Consider the following 21820-nt stretch of genomic DNA (forward strand, 5'->3'; position numbering starts at 1 on the left):
GTGGCCCCCGTTCTTTCTTTTTTTTTTCGTGTATTAAGTTTAATGTTCTAATTCATTATTTCAAATAATACAACTTTTTTATCGCCTGCTTTAAATATTTTGGCAAATTATCAAACCAGAGAGTGTTTGCTTGGATTCCAGTTTTGCCCGTGAATGTAATTAATCCAGACTTTTAGACGGTCCGACTCGGATGGAAATCTAGGAGCAAATGTATTAAGTAAACCTCTAATTAAAATGTGTGTAAAATTTTAATGAAAAAAACTGGAGGATATCTTATGAGTTTGATATCAACTTACCACTTGCACAACAATCAATACACCACAAAACCAAGTAATTGTATATTAATTAATCCCGCCTAGGATCGAACCAGGGTCCTTTGCCAAAAAGCGAATGTGATAAACCACTACACCACAGGATTTGACAAAAAGACCTACACATGTTTGGCATGTACTAATTTAAATTAGGACACATTGAATAGTTTTGGTTGAGCACTTGAGTTTGTACTGCTTAGACACCGAATGACTGGAAATAATCATTTATTGGGTTAATGTACATGCAATACTGTACAAGTATTTTGCTTTGTGTAGTTTGCACATTTACAGTTCCTTCATTATTTTATGAAGGAATGGGTCCTGCAGTAGTAGCGGTGGAGGCGGTAGAACAGGGGTGGGCAAACTTTTCAATGCACGGGCCGCATTCAAAAGTTTTTAATGTTATCGGGCCGCATAGTATTTAACCAACGGCCGCCATTGTTTGCTTGTTTTTGTTTTAAAATAACTGGTGTAAAGAATTTGGTTTATATCATATATATATATATACCATTTAACTTGGTGCACAAGTTTAGCTAAACGAAGCTAACTGTTTATGACGTCATAATCTGTATTGTGACGATTGCGGGGCCTGTTTTTCTCATTGTTTGCACACAATAAGCGGATAAAAAGCCTGACGCATATAGTTACTAAGCTGGTAATCTTTTTTCCAGTCTCGCGAAATCTGTTTTAGCAGTTTAAAAATCAAAATATTTGGCAAAATAGTTTTAGTTACGTCACGGCCCAATGCATGTATTTTAAAACGGGCCACACAAACTCGTCTCCGCGTCCGTATGTGGCCGTAAGGCCGCATGTTGTGCACGCCTGATCTAGCCCAAAAATATTTTCAGCTATGTGCAAATACGTTTGTTGTCACTTGACTAGGCAAAAATTGGTTAAAACGCTACAATTGTAATTGTTTCAAAATAAACAAGCATTTTAAGCACGTTTTTTTGTTAATAAATTCCTTGCGCCAACATTAAACAAGGCGAGCCGCTTTTAGTATCCATCCTTAGGTGTTGTGCGGGTCTGCGTTAACGATTCTGAAGCCGTTTTTTTAACAGTTTGCAAAGTACTGCAACGACCTAAACTTGATCCGAAGTGACCAAAGTTTTGGCGTCAACAGTGCAAAGTGGGCTGTATTTGAAAAAGTAAATTGCTTTTACTTTTATCGAACGAAGAAATTGTGTCAAGTGACGATTTGCATAATAACGTGGCAGAAACAACAGGCAAAGGCACATAAAAAGTATCTATGTTTAGTTCCTATGCTGGTACGGGTACAGATACAGCACATGGTATAGGTATCGGCAAGTCGCACCCTCGGTACTTTTTATTATTGTTTAAAAACTCTACGCCTGTGCTTACAATACTATTCAGCGTTGCTCGGTAACTTTCTCTTTAAAATTTACTAACACTTGGCGGGCCGCATGAACTCCTTTGCCGGGCCGCATGCGGCCCGCGGGCCGTAGTTTGCCCACCCCTGCGTTATAAGATAGCTATTTCTAAGATTCCGAATTAGCAGTAACACTCAAGTGGCCCGCGCAATCATTCGTAAACCGCATGTGGCCCTTTGGCCAAAAAGGTTGGACACCCCTGATCTAAAATATACCAAATGATCCAAGTGATATAATGGTGCACCAAGCGATATAATGGTGCACCAAGCGATATGAAGGTGCATCAAGCGATATGAAGGCGCACCAAGCGATATAAAGGTGCACCTAGTTGTATAAACGTGCATCAAGCGATGTGAAGGCGCACCAAGCGATACAAAGGTATAAACATGCAGCAAGTTGTATAAAGGTGCACCAAGTTATATAAAGGTGAACCAATCGATATGAAGGCGCACCAAGCGATGTAAAGGTGCACCTAGTCGCATAAACGTGCACCAAGCGATCCAAGCGGTGTACCAAGCGATCCTGTATATTTTAGATGCACCGCACATTTTCGACAAGTCACTAACCGTGACCGAAATCAGAAAACTGATAGCCACGAGGACGAAAGGTGAAAGCATAGCAGTTCAAAGTGCAGCAGCTAGAGCAGAGGGCCAATCGATGTTGGTTACTGAGAGGTTTTATGATGTGAGCCATCCACATGAGAAGGTTTTAAGTGCAAGAAAATTATTGGAAAAGATGGCCAAGGGTAATTATACACATGATTTGTAGTGGAACCTTTTTAAAGGGTAGTTGCTGGACAGACCTAGCTTTTTATGCTTGAATCCCGAACAGAATACATGAAGAATGTATACTTTAATATAAATTTGAATCGTGTAGTTATGAATGCTCGAAGTTGACCTATTGCAATTTATCTTTGCAAACAAAAGCAAAGGATAAGTAGTGTATATTTGCAATGCAGAATCCAAGCCTACAAATTCTACTACAGCTGCTAACGGTACTACTGAGCTATCAAGTCCTACTCAGCTATCAGATCCTGCTCAGCTATCAGATTCAGCTAAGGTTTTCATACAAGATATCTTGACACAATGTACAATATCTAGTTGTGCCAAAATTGGTACAAATGTGTTTTATTTAATTTGTTGACTTGAAAAAATTGCAAAAAATGTTTACCATTCCTGCCAAAACTATCATCAAATATACTAAAGTTTTGTACAAATTACATGACCTAAATTACTAATACCATAAAGCGCTCATCAACCTTTGTTTATGGTAGAGCTACTAACACTGAGCGTCACCTTTGGGCCGACCTGGGAATTTCTGGTAGGTGGCGCTAAGGAGTATTGGCGCGAAAAAATGAAAAACCTTCATATGAGTTGTTGTTTGGATAATATATTACATTAAATTTGTTTGGCTAATATATTACATTAAATTTGACAGATATTATGTTCATATATATTTAGGTGTAGATATAATGGAATTTACGTTCAACAACTGTTCGTTTGGCAACATATCCATGGGGGGTGGGGGGAAGAAAGGGGAGGGTGGTAGAAAAGTAAGAGATAGTTTAAAAAAGGTTCAGTATGTAAATACGTCATTGTGTTTGAAGTTTGTAAAAAGAAACAATGCTAGAAAAAGACGGTAAGATTGTACAGTTAATTTACATAAATAAATTAGTTGATTAATACAGAAGTTAATTTGCAGGTTTCTTCCGTTCAAAAAATTTAACAAACTGCAAAAGTAAGTGATTTTTTGAAAACAAAATTCATGAGAAAGTATATTTACACATAAGTTATATGTTTATAGGCAGAATGTGATACCAAAAAGTGCCAGGTAAGCTGCAAGATGGCAAAACTGTAATCTTTCTGACTATATAATGCACTATATTGTTTACAGATGGCTATCAAAAAATGAGTTTTAAAAAAAAGTAAGGCCTATTTGTATCTTTTTGTAATACCTAAAGAATAGAATGTTGTACAGTTGCTAGCATTGCTAAAAACTATTATAAGGCTGATATAAATAAGACAGTAGCAGAAAATAACGCTACCTTGAAACTATTTGAAAAAGAGTTGTTCGAAGTTTACAAGGATGAGTCTGCCAGCCGAAGAAGACGCAAATTACCGCGCGCGAAAGTGGGCCTTTACCACAGAGTCAGAGGTGGATGGCATACATCAAATACCGAGTGGCGTGATTTACCTGGGGAACTCCGAGCGGGGCCAGTCGAACCAGGGCCACCGACATGGTCTATACATCGGAGTCAATCAGACTGGGAGTGGCAGGCCGACTCCATTAACGAAAAAGAGCGTAATCCGGATCTTGACAAGCCTGGGAATAAACGTACTGTATATAGCGCCGGTCAAAGACATGAACGCCTATATCAGGTACATGTACAAAAAGACGGCAATCATACCACCAGAGCTCATAGAAAAGATCTCCAACGAAAGAAACAAATATGGAAACCAGTCGCGCTGGCAAAAGATCGCAGAGGAGGTCGCGAACAGCTTTGATACAAAGCCCTCCTGCAATGCCTTTAAGGAACGCCTTTTTGAAAAGGACTTTGCCTTCCCGGAAACGCTCGCCAAAAGAGCTTACAACACCGTCAGCTTCGGGAAGGCAAACAGGAAGATGAAAAAGGCGTTCCGGTGTGTAAATAAGAAAAAATACGAAGAATGGACAGTTAAAGACGGGTGCAAGATAATAAACGACATTATCAACGAGGCCAAAAGCATAGAGTGGAACGACGGAAAGTTAAACACCTTCGAGCTCAAAATCGCTCTAGTGTGCGCAGCGCTAGAGGCGCGAAACGAGGAGCAGGATGGGATCCGTTTCGCACCCCACTTCTGTCTCCATGGGGCCGCAGGCAAGGGCAAGACCTTGTTAGGTCAGTTCTTGTTCCCCATGGAGTATGCGAGTACCTTGACGAACGACTCGCAGGGAGTGGGGCAAATGGCGCTGCGCCACAAACACAAGGTGTTAAAGATAGACGATGCCGGGAGTAGCTTTTTCAATAATGACGCGCTAATATCCGCCGTCAAGTTCATGTACCACAGCAACTGGAGTGCAAAGACCCATGGAGATCGCCAGGACAATAAGGCGACATGCGCCTATATCACCACGAATACAAAGAACCCAATCGTGAAGTTGGCGAGTCTTGGCGATCTCCAGCCGATGAAACGTAGATTTATCCAGGCAATGTGGCCAGAAGATTCGGCAAACCCCCAAACAGGGTCACAAAAGGAAATAAAGGGATCTCGCACAAACGAGATAATGATTGAATTGGCGAAAGAAATTATGGAAAAATTATTGCAGGAAACTCCCATAGATGAGGACATTGTAAAAATGGCTGATTATGTAAATAGTGTGGTAGAGGAATTTAACGCTGCCAGTAGTGACGAAGAAAGCGAGGATGAAGGAACCAGTACCAGTTCACCGGTTCCAAAAAGAAAGTTGGTACAAGAAAAAGCAGTACCTGAAAAAAAGAAAAAAAGGGATGACGATGAACTGGTGACAAGATATGGTGATACATTCGACTTTACAAGGCATACGTATGATCCAGCATTGCCACCAAAGACAAGGAAAGAGTATGAAGCGGACAAGAAGAAGTACGAAGACCCTTGCGAGCGGGAGAAAGCCCAAGAAGAAGATCGAAGGGTACTGGAAAGCTTAGTAATGCCCAGTGAATGGATCGACGATGGGAGGAGATGTGAACATAGGGGAATGGATGCGCAATGCTTTTGCGAGGTGGAAAGCGTGTCAACAAACGCAAGTGACGATATATTGATGCAGGCATTAGAGGAGGCGGGAATAATGTAGTACCGGTACCACTGAAAGTCAGTACCTATGAAGTGGTACGGTACCAAATGTAAATGTGTTGTATTGTGTTGTTTTTCGTACATCGCTTAACACTGGATGTAATAAAAAATAAAAAAAAAAAAGACAAAAAAAAATCAAAAAAAAATAAAAAAAAATAAATAAATAAAAAACCAATGACGTCATCGCTGCGATGTTTGTTTAGAATTCAGAACAGTCTCGCAATGCTAGAAATGTAAGTTTGTGATTTAGCCTTGTTTACTTGTGATTGTCATGGCAGTACACCTAATTACACTGCTCTGTTTGTTTAGAATTCAGAACAGTTTCAAGCTGACAGAAATGTAAGTTTGTGATTTAGCCTTTTTTACTTGTGATTGTCATGGCAGTACACCTAATCACACCGCTCTGTTTGTTTAGAATTCAGAACAGTTTCAAGCTGACAGAAATGTAAGTTTGTGATTTAGCCTTTTTTACTTGTGATTGTCATGGCAGTACACCTAATCACTCCACTCTGTTTGTTTAGTTAACAGGACAGCTTGAGTAGAACAATGTAAGTATGCTTACAAACACCTTTCTTTTATTATTATTTAACTGTCTTTTGTACTTCACAGAAAAAGAAATACAAGTTTGGATATTGTTTATGGTGTTCTTGTTTAAGGTTTTCATGCAATGTAATTTGTACAAAACTTTAGTACATTGACAGTATCGGGCAGAGATGATAAACAATTGTGAGAATTCCAACCACACCCATGAGGCTCTCATTTGTGGTCGTTGGCATTTTTGTTAACCCAGACGCCTCGCCAGTAGCCATATGAAACTGGGGTTTCTTAGAACCACACCTTGAGCGTTCGAGCCTGTAGGTTTAGTAACCATCCTAGGCTATTGGTTAACCACACCAATTGAGCGTTCAAGTCTGCAGAAGACATATAGGTTCACCACAGGCATTTTAGCTAAAATGCATATTGATCAACCACACTCAGGCGTTCAAGCAAAATGCATATTGGTTAACCACACTCAGGCGTTAAATCAACAGTATAAATCAACAAATTGGCTTTCGGAAAATGGAAAAAATTAACATCTGCATATTATTGCCATTGAGACAGCCATAATTAAATAAAATACATCTAAGGGCAAATAAATCCTTTGCTAAAAATAGGACACTCCGAAAATGATTTCAGACATATGTTGTGAAAACCTTGTTTACATCTGGCACACACAATCCAGTCACTTTTAACCTGGCTAGTGGTTTGTAAGTGGTTGGCAGTCCCACATACTTTGCACAGATCTCTGTTTAGTTTGCCTTGAAGGCAATTACCAGATACAAGGTTAAACATTTCTAGTCGACATGAAAATATTGAAGCAGTCTGCATAAGGCTTGTGCCTGCAGCAAGCCATTTAGCATACATGCAGATAAGAACACCACAACTAGAAGAATCATTCTGTGGTGTTCGGATTGGGGCTTGCACTGCTTTAATCTGGGAATTGAATTTTTCAGACACCAGGTAATTAACCAATCTCTTAGCAGCCTGAACCTGTCTACTTGTTTCAATACAAGGCATTGCTATAGGATCCAAGTAAATCAGTTTTTGGTTTCGAATGTCAACTGCCAAAAGAATCCAGTGGCAGTGTAAAGGGTTCCATGGAATAAAAATAAGCTTTTTATCCACTAGGGACATACCACGCCAAAGGTTTTTAATTGGACCCATTTTTTCCAGAACTTGAGTCACCACCATAGTACAAACATACAATGTATGGTTGTTAGTCGACACTATCTGCCACAAATAGCTGTTAATTACTTCGCCAAACAGCCACCCAACTACAAAGTGTTTGTCAAATCTTTTCAACAGTTTTTCTTTTTCTGTTCCAGTGACTTTAACTCCAAAATTGAAAGCAAATGGGGTCCATTTACTAAAATCTGTTCATTGACTTTGTACCTGTTAAGGCTGTCCATACTTGGTGTAAAACATTCTGACTCCATTGACAGATTGACAGTTTCAGAAGTTTCCTTGCATACTGGGGAAGGCAAAGTAGTCACTTGGTGCAATGGCTGCATAGTATTTGCAAAAGCTCCCACTCTTGAGGTAAATGGGTTTGTCTTTGGTCGTTTACGGGGAAGCTCATCACCACTATTAGACAAAGGCACCTTCCTTTTTGTTGCACCAAACTTTTGTTTTGAAACTTGGGAAATTCTTAATCCACCTTCATGACAACAGGCTTTTGCCAGGTTGTCTCTTATGGATTCAAGCTCTTGGATGCCTTCCTCCAAGGCTTTTTGGGATGTTACATCATATGACATGTTTTTTATGTCACTTAACAAACCATTAAATTTCCGAATGGTTTCCTTTCTTGGAGTGTCGTCACAAGTTTTTGTGGGTGACTTTTGAATAGTCTCTGAAGACAGTAAATAAGTTTCAGGAACATCAGAGATGCAATTACTTGCAATAGCTTCTTCATCTGATTTTGTTGCACTTATACAGTTCACAACATTTGGATCCAACACCATGTGAACAGAGTTGTGATACCATTCAGGTAAGCTGGACCAATCAACATCATCATACTTGTTAAACACAGCAAACATGTGCTTGCATGGTAAGAAGTGTCGGGTAAAATCTGCACATGTGCATTTGGGAAATTTATCCCTTGATCCATGGCGCCCTCTATTACAGGCCTGGACATCGGTCACGCTTGACTCGAAACTGGAGGCGGATGGTTTTGAATCAGTTTTTAGCGATAGTCTCTGTAGTCTGAACTCTGAAGTTTTTGAAAGCTTTTTTTTAGGAAAGAAACTATTGGATTGCGTTTAAATTTTGCTTGTTAGGACGCAATAAATAATATTTAACGCACGGTAGGTCTTTTTATGCAATGTTTAGTTAATTAAACTGGCGTTTGTTGCCACTGCGATATATATATTTGTATTATATTAGTATGTTTTCACTTTTAGTTTGGACATTAATGTAAGACACTAAGGATTAGTATTGACTGATCGTAGACATTCAAGGAACAGCAAGCAAACATTTCTGGCAGTATTTGGTTCCACATTTGTTCAACTATAATGTATGGAAGTGATGTGCAGTATGAAAGAATTTAAGGACCAAAGGGATATAAAGTGATAAGGTGGACATACAACCCACAACAATGACAAAAAGAACAACAATACAATCCAACATGTCAGGAAGCGATAAACAAACAATACCAATTTTAAGTTGAAAGCTATTTCTTGATTCTTTGTGACAACTTCAATATTTTTTGTGCAGGCTCTTGTCCCAAGTGAGGTGTAACTGTTTTACACCAGTTGTTTAAAAGAATGTTGCTGAGAATGTCACTGTGTTCATTTTTCATCCCGAAATCATAATATTCATTGACAATTTTAAAGATACTGCTAAGTGATTTTCTGCAAACTTTGCTTTTAACTTTAGAAAACATTAAATATCAAAATAAAGACCATTGGCATGAAATATCATTGGGTATTTGTAGACCTCCTCTGTTTAAATATTGTGTAAATGAACCATATTTTTCATAGTAAATATATGTGTCATTCAAATTGAAGTCATCACCTTTTCGAATTATGTAACCAGTTATGTACACTACAGCTTGCATCTCATCAAAAGTTATGCTGGGCTCTTTTGCTGGCAGAGTATCTAAAAGATTCTCCCGGAGTTTGGTAAGACTTGTCATGCCTTTTACATCTTCGGCCAGCTTTTCTAAATCAGTTAATCGACTGTCATCACATGAGCTGATAATAGCTCTCAACGGATCCCTAAATCTGATGTCTGTACCTGGTCGTCTTACATTAACAGTTTTCCAAAACTTGACGAACCTTTTTAAAAACTTTAAGGTGCCATGGTTGTTGTGGTCTGCAACTGCTGTGTGTGTTTCTAAAGCAACTATGGTTTCCTCTGAAAACACTCTCAAGCATGTAAGTACATTTTGGCGCTCAATGGGTCTTGGATAGACTGCAATATAATTAAGCCTGGATAGTTTAAGTAATGAATCTTCTTCTGCCTTGAATAAATCCCTTAAATCAGACCACCTTGCAACACAATCATGCCCTGAATCATCTTTAAACTTAATTTCTCCACACTTTTCAGACAGCCAATTATTTCGAATGCACTTCAATAAATGGACATAGTCAAATAAAAGATGTATTTGGTCATTTCTTGTGACCCATGGTTTATCTGGAACTATGTCAAACTTTTTGAAGAAAGCTTGGTTGACTCTGCTGCCATCACATACTATGGCAATGACATTCATTGTGCACTTTTTCATCTGATCAATCAACAATGTTATTTGTTCATACTGAAATTCTGCTGTTAGCCGGTAAACAGGAATCATTTTAATTAAAAATTGCGGCCCTCCAAACATACATTTAACCATTACTGCAAGTATTGTCCGTGCTAAGTGATCTGTATTATTTTTTGCCTTTCCAAAAACTGTGCCACCATGATAAGACAGAGATGTTTTCACATAAATTTCATCAATCATAATAATAATATTTCTCTGTTTGGTTTCTAAACTTTTGCTTACTTCATTTAAGAACACCAAGTCATCAGTATTGCCAATTCGGGATGTAATTCTTGTTAATGTTTTGGTGCTGGGAAGCTTATGATCCTGTCTAAACCTTTCATAAGTTGATCTGGATGAGGAAAAATAATCAAAGGCCCTTGCAAATGCCTCAGCCGAATATACAGGCTTGCCAACCATCTGTGCAGCTGCAATTGAGTTTCTGTAATCTGATAGGACTTTGCTATTATGGCTTTCTTCTGCATGACAAAGATAATTAACTGCCTCTTCTATTCGTGACCATCTGTCTAATGTGAAAACCTTGTTAGAACGCAATGAAGGAATGGTGCATTTTACACCAACATGAAAACATTCATGAGTGAAAGTATTTGAAATTTTAATATAAAATGAAGGTACTCCAGATATACAGTGTTTAGACTGGATTATCACATTATCATCACTTTTATAAGAAATTACATGGACAGGAAAAGTCCGTTTGTTTAAGGAATCAGTTAATTCATTTAAATCTGTAGGTAACTTATCTTTTATTTCAAATTCATTGATCTCATCCTTAAAAATGCTTCTTTGGTTTGACAAAGCCTTTTTCGTGGATCTTGGTTTGCTGCTGGCAGTGGGAGTTAAACTTTGTGGTACACAAGTAAAAACTGAAGGAGGATTTGCTGGTCGATATCTGCCATATGATAACAGCTTCTCATACTCTGCTGGCCAATGCTTCTCACACACAACTGTATCTGCTTTGTCTGGAATATTATCACGAGGTATTGCGCTAAGCCATCTCAAACGTTGACATTTATCACGGGGCAATCGAAAAACTGAGGTTTTGTCTTGTGAATCATAGCCACTTCTGCAACCTGTCACACAACACTTTCTACCCATAATGGTAATTTTATAATCTGCTTTTATTGAAGATCAGTGCATATACACTACATAAGAGAAATGAAGGTTAAAAAAGATAATAAAAGTCATCCTGTTGTTTGTTTCTGAGAAAATAATAATTCAATGTGACATTCTGACCAAAAACAAAATGTCATAAAAGAATCATCTATCCACTCAGCTATAAGGATGTGATATCAATATGATATGTGATACATTAAAAACTGCGTTTATTGTTTGCAATTTTCATTCCCCAGTCATGAAGATTCTGAGTAAACAAACAATAACTTAACCTTGTGCTAGGCAAAAATGCGCTACAAACAACAGTTTACATTGCATAAAAAGACCTACCGTGCGTTAAATATTATTTATTGCGTCCTAACAAGCAAAATTTAAACGCAATCCAATAGTTTCTTTCCTAAAAAAATCTTTCAAAAACTTCAGAGTTCAGACTACAGAGACTATCGCTAAAAACTGATTCAAAACCATCCGCCTCCAGTTTCGAGTCAAGCGTGACCGATGTCCAGGCCTGTAATAGAGGGCGCCATGCCTTGATCCCAATTGAATAGTGTATATTTGGTCAGTAGATTCTCACTTTTAACTGTAAATTCATTCCCATTTCTTGCAATTGTGTTTGATTGCACATTGGCAGAATCCGCAATTCTTTGCATACAATGTTTTATCAGTTTTCTTGGCCTGTTTTGTAAAAAGTCAGGTACATAGTTGTTGTAACTTCTGTAATTGCTTGAAGACCTCAAGTTTTCTTGCTCATAATTGCATCAAAAGTAGTTGTAATGAAGCATATAATACCCACAATTACAGTTTACACATGCTAATTAAAGAAATAGGTACAAAATTCATATTTTGCGACAGGACACATAATTACTTTTTACATATCAGTACTGTGGAAACAGATATGTAACAGATTATTTTTGTAGCAGCTTACTTGGTTTTCCCTTCTGGGAGAAAATCTTTGTGTAAAACTGTAATCAGTCCAGATAAAGATTTATCTGTTCTGAAACGTGTATGGCATTCTTTCAAAACTCGATTTTGTCTTTCTACACCATTGTTGTTTCGAATGAGCACTTTTAATCGATCTGCTCGATACAACCACAGCCAACGCTAAAACATATGCATAAATTTGCTGCTCTATTAAATGTACAATTATTCTTACTTCTTTCTGTGATAGCCAAGTTTTGATAAAATACTTTTGAAGTTTAACATTATCTGTCCAGAGAACATTCGTCTCAAAATTTTGAATTGCTATTTGGTAACTTTCAGCACTGGCAACAGCTCTCATAAATGCTAAAACTTCATCCTTATTTTGAACACCATTTTTAGACTTTTTCACCCAGCGCTCCCATGCTTGCTCACGGTCGCAAATTAATACATGGCAATCTGCATGTTGTACAAGTACTTACCAGCTATTTTAGTCTAGTTACTGAAACCATAACACACTTTTAGCATTATACCAAAATTAACATACCTGAAAAAACAGTTTCAATAGCATGTATTTCAGCATCACATTTGTCTGTCATGAAAAATGATGGTTTCCAGCCAGGTGTCCATTTCTTCAAAAGCAAAAGAGCTTCCTCAATATCATTTTGCCTTTCATTTTGTGTGATAAAACTAGCCACAACCTGGTAATTCATGTTTGTTTTAACACACACAAAAAATAAGGGCAGAGCATATTTTGATGTTTTATAAGTAGCATCAAGCAAACAAATGTCTTGCCCATAACGAAGAAGAAGTTTCCGCTGCCACTCAAGTTGAAGGACAAACAACATGGTTTGCTCGGATGCAATTACTGGGGCTGTTATTTCATCAGTAAGATCTGAAGAAGAGCTTTGTATAGAACTGGGAACATATGGCCGAAAAAAGATTTTGTCTTCTGGATCACCGGCCTTGACCCACTCATCAACCAAACATTGGACATTTGTCTGATCCATTTTTGCAAGCTTACGTTTTGTAAATGCCCTGTAGAAGTGGCTCTCGACATCCTTTCTTGTTGGAAAAAATCTCCTGTTTGTATTTGATGGTACATCATCATTTTTAAAAAGCTCATGTATCACAAATGATTTTAACCCTCTCATGATCTCCCCAATATTACATACACCTTCGTTCACCAAGTCATCAATTTTTGTAATGATTCGCTTGTCAACCATTTGGAGAAATCCTGCTGACTGCATAAAAAAAGAAACATGCCTCTAATATTTAGTATGGCCACATAAACTCAACCACATGTTGAATTTATTGTGAAATACCAATCTATCAATACACATACTTCTCCAATAACATGACCAGAATGATCATCACTACTGGGAAAGGAAATGCTGCAGAGCACCTCACATTCCTTCACCAGATACTCTCTTGAATCACTATCGTTCAAAGTCTTGCGAACAAACTTAGCTGACTTAGCCATTGCGTATTGAGATTTGCCATCGTTCTCTGAATATAACAACATATATCTGTCAGGCTGAGAAGCTTGTGGAGCATTTACACACAAAAGCACTTACCTGAAATTGGGGAAACCTCATCACTTCTTGTATACATATTTTTGCTTTACAATCACACTTCTTTGTACCTTGAATACACAGTAACACATCCTATGTCTGACAGTAGTTGGATGGTCAAGCAACTGTAAATACCAACAAAACTATTTTAAAACAAAATTACTTTCAATCGAAGTGCAAAAGTAAAAACAAAAGTACACCTGCTTTAGAGTGCATGCTTGGCGCCTTTCATTTGATTTTTTGTTGTAGTCTTTTGCATGTTGGCATTGCATCCAAACACTTTGTACAATAACGAATGGGATTAAAGCTTTGTCCCAATGTATATCATCTTTTGAGATATCTTTGGCAACATAAAATATATATATACAACATACTTCAATATTCTACACAAAACACCTGAAATGTTTTCCATACCATGGGATTGCTTTCCGTAAGAAATAAATTTGGTTAATGTGGAAATTTCAAAATCATGAACTGCCTTTTGTGCTTGTTCAATTGTAGAAACCCACTAAGATGTAACACAATTTTTCACTAGTTCTCAAATCGCATAAAAACAGATCAAGAAACAAAACCTTTATGTTTGTTTTACTGGGTTGCTTGTCCATTTTGTTTTCTATTTTAAAAAACTTCACAAAGAATGCTGTTTGTTGAGACAGCTTCTCACTTGAAAATGCTTCTTTAATGTGTTTGCCTATTATCCACCGTTTGTATTTATTGTGCTAAACAAAACGTAATAACACAACAGTAAAGTATAATGCACTACACTAGGACTAAAGGAACCTGATAAATAATTGCCATACCGTTGTAAAAGTTGGAAACATGATAACTTCTGACATAGTTACTGTGTATCTGGGCGATGATGCTGCCACTTCATTTTGCTGAAATTTCCAGCCATCACTCTTAACCATTATGTATGGAGTGTTTGTTTCATTGTCCCAGCACATTTTTATTTTTTTAATGTCTGCAAGGTTTGTATACGAATACAGTTAGATTCCAGGGGCCAATCCAAGAAAAAAAACACAAAAACATTGAGACCTACCATAAGTAACTGTTTGAGACTGATTAAGCTTTATGGCAAACACTTTTTGAAATTGCAGAATTGATTCATTTGCATTTTCTTTACTTTCAAAACACTGCATTCACAAATTTAACCACATTAGGCAAACATAAAGTGCAAGCGGTTAGGTATTTTGTTTTAATGACATACCTTTTGGATAAGGTTTGATTTGTCAAATTCATGCAAACTAAAAGCATTTTCGTCACTGCAACAACATTAAATTAGTAATAATCTTAATGTTTGTTCTTGAAAATATTACATTAAACTGTACATGGTCTCATTTTCTTTTTTGGCGTTTTCACCACTGCAATTATATAAGATTAGTAATCATATTAAAGTTTGTTCTTGAAAAAAAAATGCATTAAACCTCACATGGTTTCGTTTTCATTTTTGCCAGTCTCCATCTTTTTATCCATCTTCTTATTTTAAATTTTCTTTTCACCTGTATACCTACCTTTACTTCGCGATCCTTACCGCCTTTTCGCACTACATACACTGTCGTCATCTTTTCGCGCCTATGCTCTGTTGCGCCACCTACCAGAAATTCCCAGGCCGGGCCAAAGGTGACGCTCAGTGTTAGTAGCTCTACTTCACAGTAATAAAAAACTAAGTTGTTTGTACGCACACTTTTTACTCGACTGTTCTAATTTTTAAACAAACGCAGTGGTGCCATTACTTGTGCTGTTACAACAGTCAAGTAAAAAATAGGCTACTTCACAAACTTACGTTTTCATTGCTAATGGACTGTTCTGATTTCTAAACAAACACAGTGGGGTCATTAGTTGTACTGTTGACCTACTTTAAAAAAAATCTTTTGATAGCTATCTGCAAACAAATAGTGCTTTATATAGTTGACAAGATAACAGGTATGCCATCTTTTGTAGCTTACCTATTACACATTCTGCCTATAAATTAATAACTTATGTGTAAAAGTTCTTTTTTATCAAATTTATTTTTTAAAATTCACTTATTTTTGTAGGTGTTTTTTAAAATTCACTTATTTTGTTAGTGCGAAGTTATTATATTGTGTTTCATATTTTTATGTTGATTTCAGGTTGTATTAAATATATTGCTCTTCATATACGCATATTACGCGGTTCTGTGGAGAGAAATTGCTGATGTCGTCGGATTTACATTTTTGCCATTTCACCTACGTAGGTATTCAGCAGCGTGAGGAACATCCATCAACACTGACAATGCTATTGCTTCTAATATTCCTTTGCTATTTGGTAATTTGTTATCTGTTGTGACATGCATTTAAATATTTTTTCTGTTTCGTGGCAAAGTGTAGTTACGCTAGATGATTTCTTAAGAGACCCCCTTTTTTTCTTAAAAAAACATAAAACTATGGTGTACTGGTGAAGTAGGTGGGGTGACACTAAAACGCTGAATGGGCGGGATATGGCGGGACGTCGTGAAAACCGCTGAATATCGGGTTAAATTGCTGACGGTTAGTGCTATTAAGGTTGGGATAAGGTTTTATAATAGAAAATCATTAAAAATAATTCCCCCGGATACCTTCCGCGACCGAGCGAAACATTCAGCGGCCGAGCATACATACACTGTCGTCATCTTTTCGCGCCTATGCTCTGTTGCGCCACCTACCAGAAATTCCCAGGCCGGGCCAAAGGTGACGCTCAGTGTTAGTAGCTCTACTTCACAGTAATAAAAAAACTAAGTTGTTTGTACGCACACTTTTTACTCGACTGTTCTAATTTTTAAACAAACGCAGTGGTGCCATTACTTGTGCTGTTACAACAGTCAAGTAAAAAATAGGCTACTTCACAAACTTACGTTTTCATTGCTAATGGACTGTTCTGATTTCTAAACAAACACAGTGGGGTCATTAGTTGTACTGTTGCCTTACTTTAAAAAAAATCTTTTGATAGCTATCTGCAAACAAATAGTGCTTTATATAGTTGACAAGATAACAGGTATGCCATCTTTTGTAGCTTACCTATTACACATTCTGCCTATAAATTAATAACTTATGTGTAAAAGTTCTTTTTTATCAAATTTATTTTTTAAAATTCACTTATTTTTGTAGGTGCAAAAACCTTTTGTAGGGAAGAAACCTGCAAATTAACTTCTGTAAATTCAACTAATTCAATTATGTGAAACTATGTGGAGTTTGATAAAAATCGCAACTATTCATAATGTCGAAGAGCACGCGAAGGTTATCGCCGAAACCTTCCCTTCACAAAACCATTTTAAACTTTCGTCATCAAAATATCGCCATAAGCTTTAATCCTGTTGTTAATGGCTTTGGATATTATTTTATAGTCCGCGTTCAATACGGAGATTGGTCGCTAGTTGATTGTGATTACAAGTAAAGACTTCTTGAGTTTGGCTTGGAGTAAATTTACCAATTTTACCAGTGTACGACCAGGCATCAGTAAATAGGGTTTTAATATCCGGCCAGAATGTCTAATAAAAGTCGACCGGCAAACCATCATCCAGGCCGGGCAACTTGTTTCGGAGCATTTTGTGAATTATACTACAAATTTCGTTTTGGGTAATAGGGCTTTTAACTTGTGTCGATTTAAGTTAACCAGATGCTTGGTAACTTGAGAAGGACAATACTTTGATTTGCTTTTATCTTAAAGGTCCTCATAAATGTGGCTAACTTCCATAGTGAGGATTTTTGATCGGTGTGCATCACTGATTTAGAAAAAAGCCTGGATAGCGCATTCAAGCGGTAAAGTGAAGCCTACATGGAGGGTACGGCGGCCATATTGGAAGGATCACCTGCGTTAGGCGGTGGCAGCCATCAGAACGTTATTTGGACTAAATTCAGTGTTAGTGCGAAGTTATTATATTGTGTTTCATATTTTTATGTTGATTTCAGGTTGTATTAAATATATTGCTCTTCATATACGCATATTACGCGGTTCTGTGGAGAGAAATTGCTGATGTCGTCGGATTTACATTTTTGCCATTTCACCTACGTAGGTATTCAGCAGCGTGAGGAACATCCATCAACACTGACAATGCTATTGCTTCTAATATTCCTTTGCTATTTGGTAATTTGTTATCTGTTGTGACATGCATTTAAATATTTTTTCTGTTTCGTGGCAAAGTGTAGTTACGCTAGATGATTTCTTAAGAGACCCCCTTTTTTTCTTAAAAAAACATAAAACTATGGTGTACTGGTGAAGTAGGTGGGGTGACACTAAAACGCTGAATGGGCGGGATATGGCGGGACGTCGTGAAAACCGCTGAATATCGGGTTAAATTGCTGACGGTTAGTGCTATTAAGGTTGGGATAAGGTTTTATAATAGAAAATCATTAAAAATAATTCCCCCGGATACCTTCCGCGACCGAGCGAAACATTCAGCGGCCGAGGGAAACATTCAGCGGCTGAGGGAGACTTCCCGCCCAAGCATTTTTGCTGAATGTCAGGAAACAGCAGAATAAGTTTTAGGCAGGGACATTTTTTGATTCACATACTTTTATAAAACCTCAACCCAACCCTAATAGCACTAACCGTCAGCAATTTTCCCGATATTTAACGGTTTCCGCGACGTCCCGCCCATTCAGCGTTTTAGTGTCACCCAGTAGGTGAACTGAGTGCTGTGCAAATGAAACGTGTTTGTTTTTTGACCATCTTTCCTGTTTTATAGACAGATAAAGTTTGTGTTGCTGGAACATCTGCATAATCATGATCATTTTGGATTCCGATTTTCTTAATTATACTTTCTAATTACTGCAAAATATGAAATTCTCTTATTTTGGGACCTGCGTATATTATTCATCACTTTTAAAATATTGGTAGAATCTTGGTTTTGGCAATTGCTATTTTTTGTGATACTGCTTCTCCATAGAAGGCGCTTGCATGTCGCTTTAAGTAGCTGAGTTGTTGTTGAAGCCCCCAACAGAATAAAATACCTTTAATACAAGTCAACGAAGCCAGGTTGGGCAATTTTAGACCAACAATATATAAGCACTCTTTAAGGAATGATTCCCGTGATGCCTTATTAGAAATATGTAGGGGTGATCAAATGCCATGGGCAAATAGATTCTGGAAAGTCAATACATCAAACAAATGATTGAACAATCTAATAAACTGTATGGTAGCTTATCTACCAGTAAATTCTTTTAACCTGAGCTGTGTAGCCTAATATTTATTCTAATCAACAACATTGGAAACTAAGACTGTGCAGCAGTATTAATCTTCATTTTGTGTTGGTGCCATTTATTATGCTGTTTCAATTTCAGTTGTTGCTTAAATATATTCTCATTCTTTCATGTATTACTTTTAATGTTCTAATTCATTATTTCAATTAACACAATTTAATTATCACCTGCTGTATTGGTTCAGTCTTGATTCATGGGGAAACAGTATCTTCTCTTAGAGTGATAATTTGGCTAGTATGGTTCATATATCTTTCTTAAAAATGGTCCGAGCAAACCAGAGAGTGTTTGCTGTGATTTCAGGTTTGCCTGCCAATGTTATTTATCCGGCCTTTCGACGGTCCGACTAAGATGCAATGCTAGGAGCAAAAGTATTAAACCTGTAATAAAAATGTGTGTAAAATAGTAATGAAAAAACTGAAGTTCATGTGAGTTTAATACTGAGATTAACTTACCACTTAGATCAACAAACCACATAACCAAGTGATTGTATACTTATTAATTCCGCCTGGAATCGAACCAGGGTCCTTTGCCATAAAGCAAATGTGATAAACCACTACACCACAGGATTTGACAAAATGTATACATCACTTGGATAAGTCGGTACTACTACATCGTGAAGAAGGTCTGCTTGTCTTGTACAATTATAGGGTCTGGTGTACTTTCTTGACCAAACGCAATAACTTCCGAACCCTATGACGTAACCTTACGATATTGATATATAATGAACTACGTCATAACCCGGATACGTCACACACATAATGACGTCACTATGACGTCATCATAAAATTTTACAGGCCTTCTAAAAACCGCCATTTTGTGAAATACTCATCGTAGCGAGCCCAAACTTTATACATGACGTCATCACACCTTCTGATGACGTCATGCAAAAAATGACGCCAATCGCTCATCATTAACACAACTTTTTTACACCTTAAACTAAGTTAACCCTGTGACGCGACCAGCGCAAGCACAACAGTCGCGTCTCTGCCGTAAAACAGGAGTAAGGTACCATTCAACACATATTTTACGACAGAACAGCCTCCTTTTGCCCAAAAGCGTCACAACAAAAGCAGTTTTCTCGCCTTTTCTTCTTCTTCTGACATTGACAAATATTATTAATACAAAATAAATCATCAAAAACGCTTCATTTTGTAATTAGGTATATGATTTCCATGAATTCGCGAATTATGACGATATTGGGTTCCTTTTATCTCTTATATCCCATACGAGCAAAGTACGAAAGAGGTATACACTGAATCCAACACCGCAGTATATGAGCCTACTGGGCAAAAGGTAGAGCGCGCAGAGCGACAATCCGGGTACCGTTGGAAAGGTCTATCCCTCCTCTCGACCTTGCACCCCCTCACTTTGCCCTCCCAAGTACGTGCGCCACCCAGCGATTGTTTAAACAAAGGTGATTTTCGTCGCATTGTGACGTCACAACGGATTATGGTAAAATTATGGGACCGCGCTCGATGGAAAGAGTAATACTTCTTGATAGTTCGTACAAAATTTCGAATTGATACCTCAAAAGGTGTGTCGTTAAGAGCTGCCCCAAGGGGGGCACCTCGAAGTGACGCAATCGCGGACTTCAACAACGTAAAAGGCCTATGCTTGCACCAAGTGTACTTTCTTGACCAGAATTCGCGAGCCCACTACGCAAAAAGTAGAACGCGCAGAGCGACAATCCGGGTACCGTTGGAAAGGTCTATCCCTCCTCTCGACCTTGCACCCCCTCACTTTGCCCTCCCAAGTACGTGCGCCACCCAGCGATTGTTTAAACAAAGGTGATTTTCGTCGCATTGTGACGTCACAACGGATTATGGTAAAATTATGGGACCGCGCTCGATGGAAAGAGTAATACTTCTTGATAGTTCGTACAAAATTTCGAATTGATACCTCAAAAGGTGTGTCGTTAAGAGCTGCCCCAAGGGGGGCACCTCGAAGTGACGCAATCGCGGACTTCAACAACGTAAAAGGCCTATGCTTGCACCAAGTGTACTTTCTTGACCAGAATTCGCGAGCCCACTACGCAAAAAGTAGAACGCGCAGAGCGACAATCCGGGTACCGTTGGAAAGGTCTATCCCTCCTCTCGACCTTGCACCCCCTCACTTTGCCCTCCCAAGTACGTGCGCCACCCAGCGATTGTTTAAACAAAGGTGATTTTCGTCGCATTGTGACGTCACAACGGATTATGGTAAAATTATGGGACCGCGCTCGATGGAAAGAGTAATACTTCTTGATAGTTCGTACAAAATCTTCTTTCAAAAAATAGATTTCGTTTTTTGTGTTTTCATTCTTTTTCGTTTAAATTTATTGACTTATACGCAGGGTTGCCATCGACTTGAAACCAAAAATAAGGACAACCGAAAAAATCAAATTTTCATACGAAACAAAGCAAGTTTGTGAACAAATCTTTGCATTTATACGAGCCATGACATATCATATGCAATATTTTGGCCAGAAACAATCTGTTCCAGCAACCCCTTGTTCGTAGAAAATGTTTCGTGCATTTCACAACAGCTCAGGTCTAGGTTTACTTTCACCTGTAGCAGGGATTTGACTCATAATTGTTGAAAATAAGACAAAAGAAGGACTAGAGTCAAAAATAAGGACATTTCTTAGAAATAAGGACAATACATTTTTCTGAGACATTGCCCTTAAAAATAAGGACAAATCTTAGAAATAAGGACGGTATGGCAACCCTGCTTATACGCAAGGTTCCAATCGACATGGACCCCAGAATAAAATATAACCGCAATATGGCTTAAAAAGTAACAAAACACACTATGGCTTTTTTGGCGAAACGAAATATAGGTTTTTAAACAAATCTTTGCATTTATACGAGCCATGATATACTACACGGCATATTTTTGTCATAACAATCTTGGTTTACTTTTACTTGTAGGAGGGTTTTGACATTATCCACAAATTGTCAAAACAAGACAAAATAGGGTCACAAGGTCTTACAAGTAAGGACAAAATTTTTGTTTTTTCCAAGACATTACCCTTCGAAATAAGGCCAAATCTGCGAAATGAGGACAGTATGGTAACCCTGCTTACACGTGATACTCTGTAGCAAACAGTATTTGTTTCCGCTTGTCTGTTTCAGCATTTTTTGTGTTATTTTGGCAACAATCAAGATCTTTTGATTAATTTTTTTACAGCCCGTCTGCTTCTTCCAGTTAAAATTAGTAATGTGCGTTCT

General features: G+C 37.8%; 2 protein-coding genes and 1 long non-coding RNA gene across 3 annotated transcripts; 1 reads left to right on the top strand and 2 right to left on the bottom strand.

The window, feature by feature from the left end:
• Positions 1–8938: 8938 nt before the first annotated feature.
• On the bottom strand, positions 8939–10937 carry LOC145219546 (uncharacterized). Its single transcript, XM_080086896.1, has one exon. It carries the CDS (start codon positions 10904–10906, stop codon positions 8939–8941), a length of 1968 nt encoding a protein of 655 aa, XP_079943022.1. The 5' UTR covers positions 10907–10937.
• A 472-nt stretch (positions 10938–11409) lies between these two features.
• On the bottom strand, positions 11410–13456 carry LOC145219547 (uncharacterized). The gene is made up of 6 exons (XM_080086897.1): positions 13420–13456; positions 13188–13351; positions 12390–13110; positions 12078–12301; positions 11850–12025; positions 11410–11599 (listed from the first exon to the last, which is right to left on the bottom strand). Exons 1-6 carry the CDS (start codon positions 13454–13456, stop codon positions 11410–11412), a joined length of 1512 nt encoding a protein of 503 aa, XP_079943023.1.
• Positions 13457–15482: 2026 nt separating this feature from the next.
• On the top strand, positions 15483–18777 carry LOC145220207 (uncharacterized). The gene is made up of 2 exons (XR_013858029.1): positions 15483–17496; positions 18098–18777. It is a non-coding gene; the product is annotated as an uncharacterized LOC145220207 (long non-coding RNA).
• The last annotated feature ends 3043 nt before the right edge of the window (positions 18778–21820 follow it).

This window comes from Phallusia mammillata, chromosome 3 (assembly GCF_965637545.1).
Source record: "Phallusia mammillata chromosome 3, kaPhaMamm4.hap1.1, whole genome shotgun sequence".
Taxonomy (NCBI): Eukaryota; Metazoa; Chordata; class Ascidiacea; order Phlebobranchia; family Ascidiidae; genus Phallusia; species Phallusia mammillata.

Excerpts from the sequence above, each read along its gene's own strand:
- LOC145219546 (XM_080086896.1), bottom strand. The coding sequence starts at position 10,906 with ATGGGTAGAAAGTGTTGTGTGACAGGTTGCAGAAGTGGCTATGATTCA.
- LOC145219547 (XM_080086897.1), bottom strand. The coding sequence starts at position 13,456 with ATGTATACAAGAAGTGATGAGGTTTCCCCAATTTCAG. Across the intron at positions 12,302-12,389 it reads TATTGAAACTGTTTTTTCAG|ATTGCCATGTATTAATTTGC; the intron begins GTATGTTAATTT and ends TACAACATGCAG. Across the intron at positions 11,600-11,849 it reads CTCCCAGAAGGGAAAACCAA|GCCAAGAAAACTGATAAAAC; the intron begins GTAAGCTGCTAC and ends TTTACAAAACAG.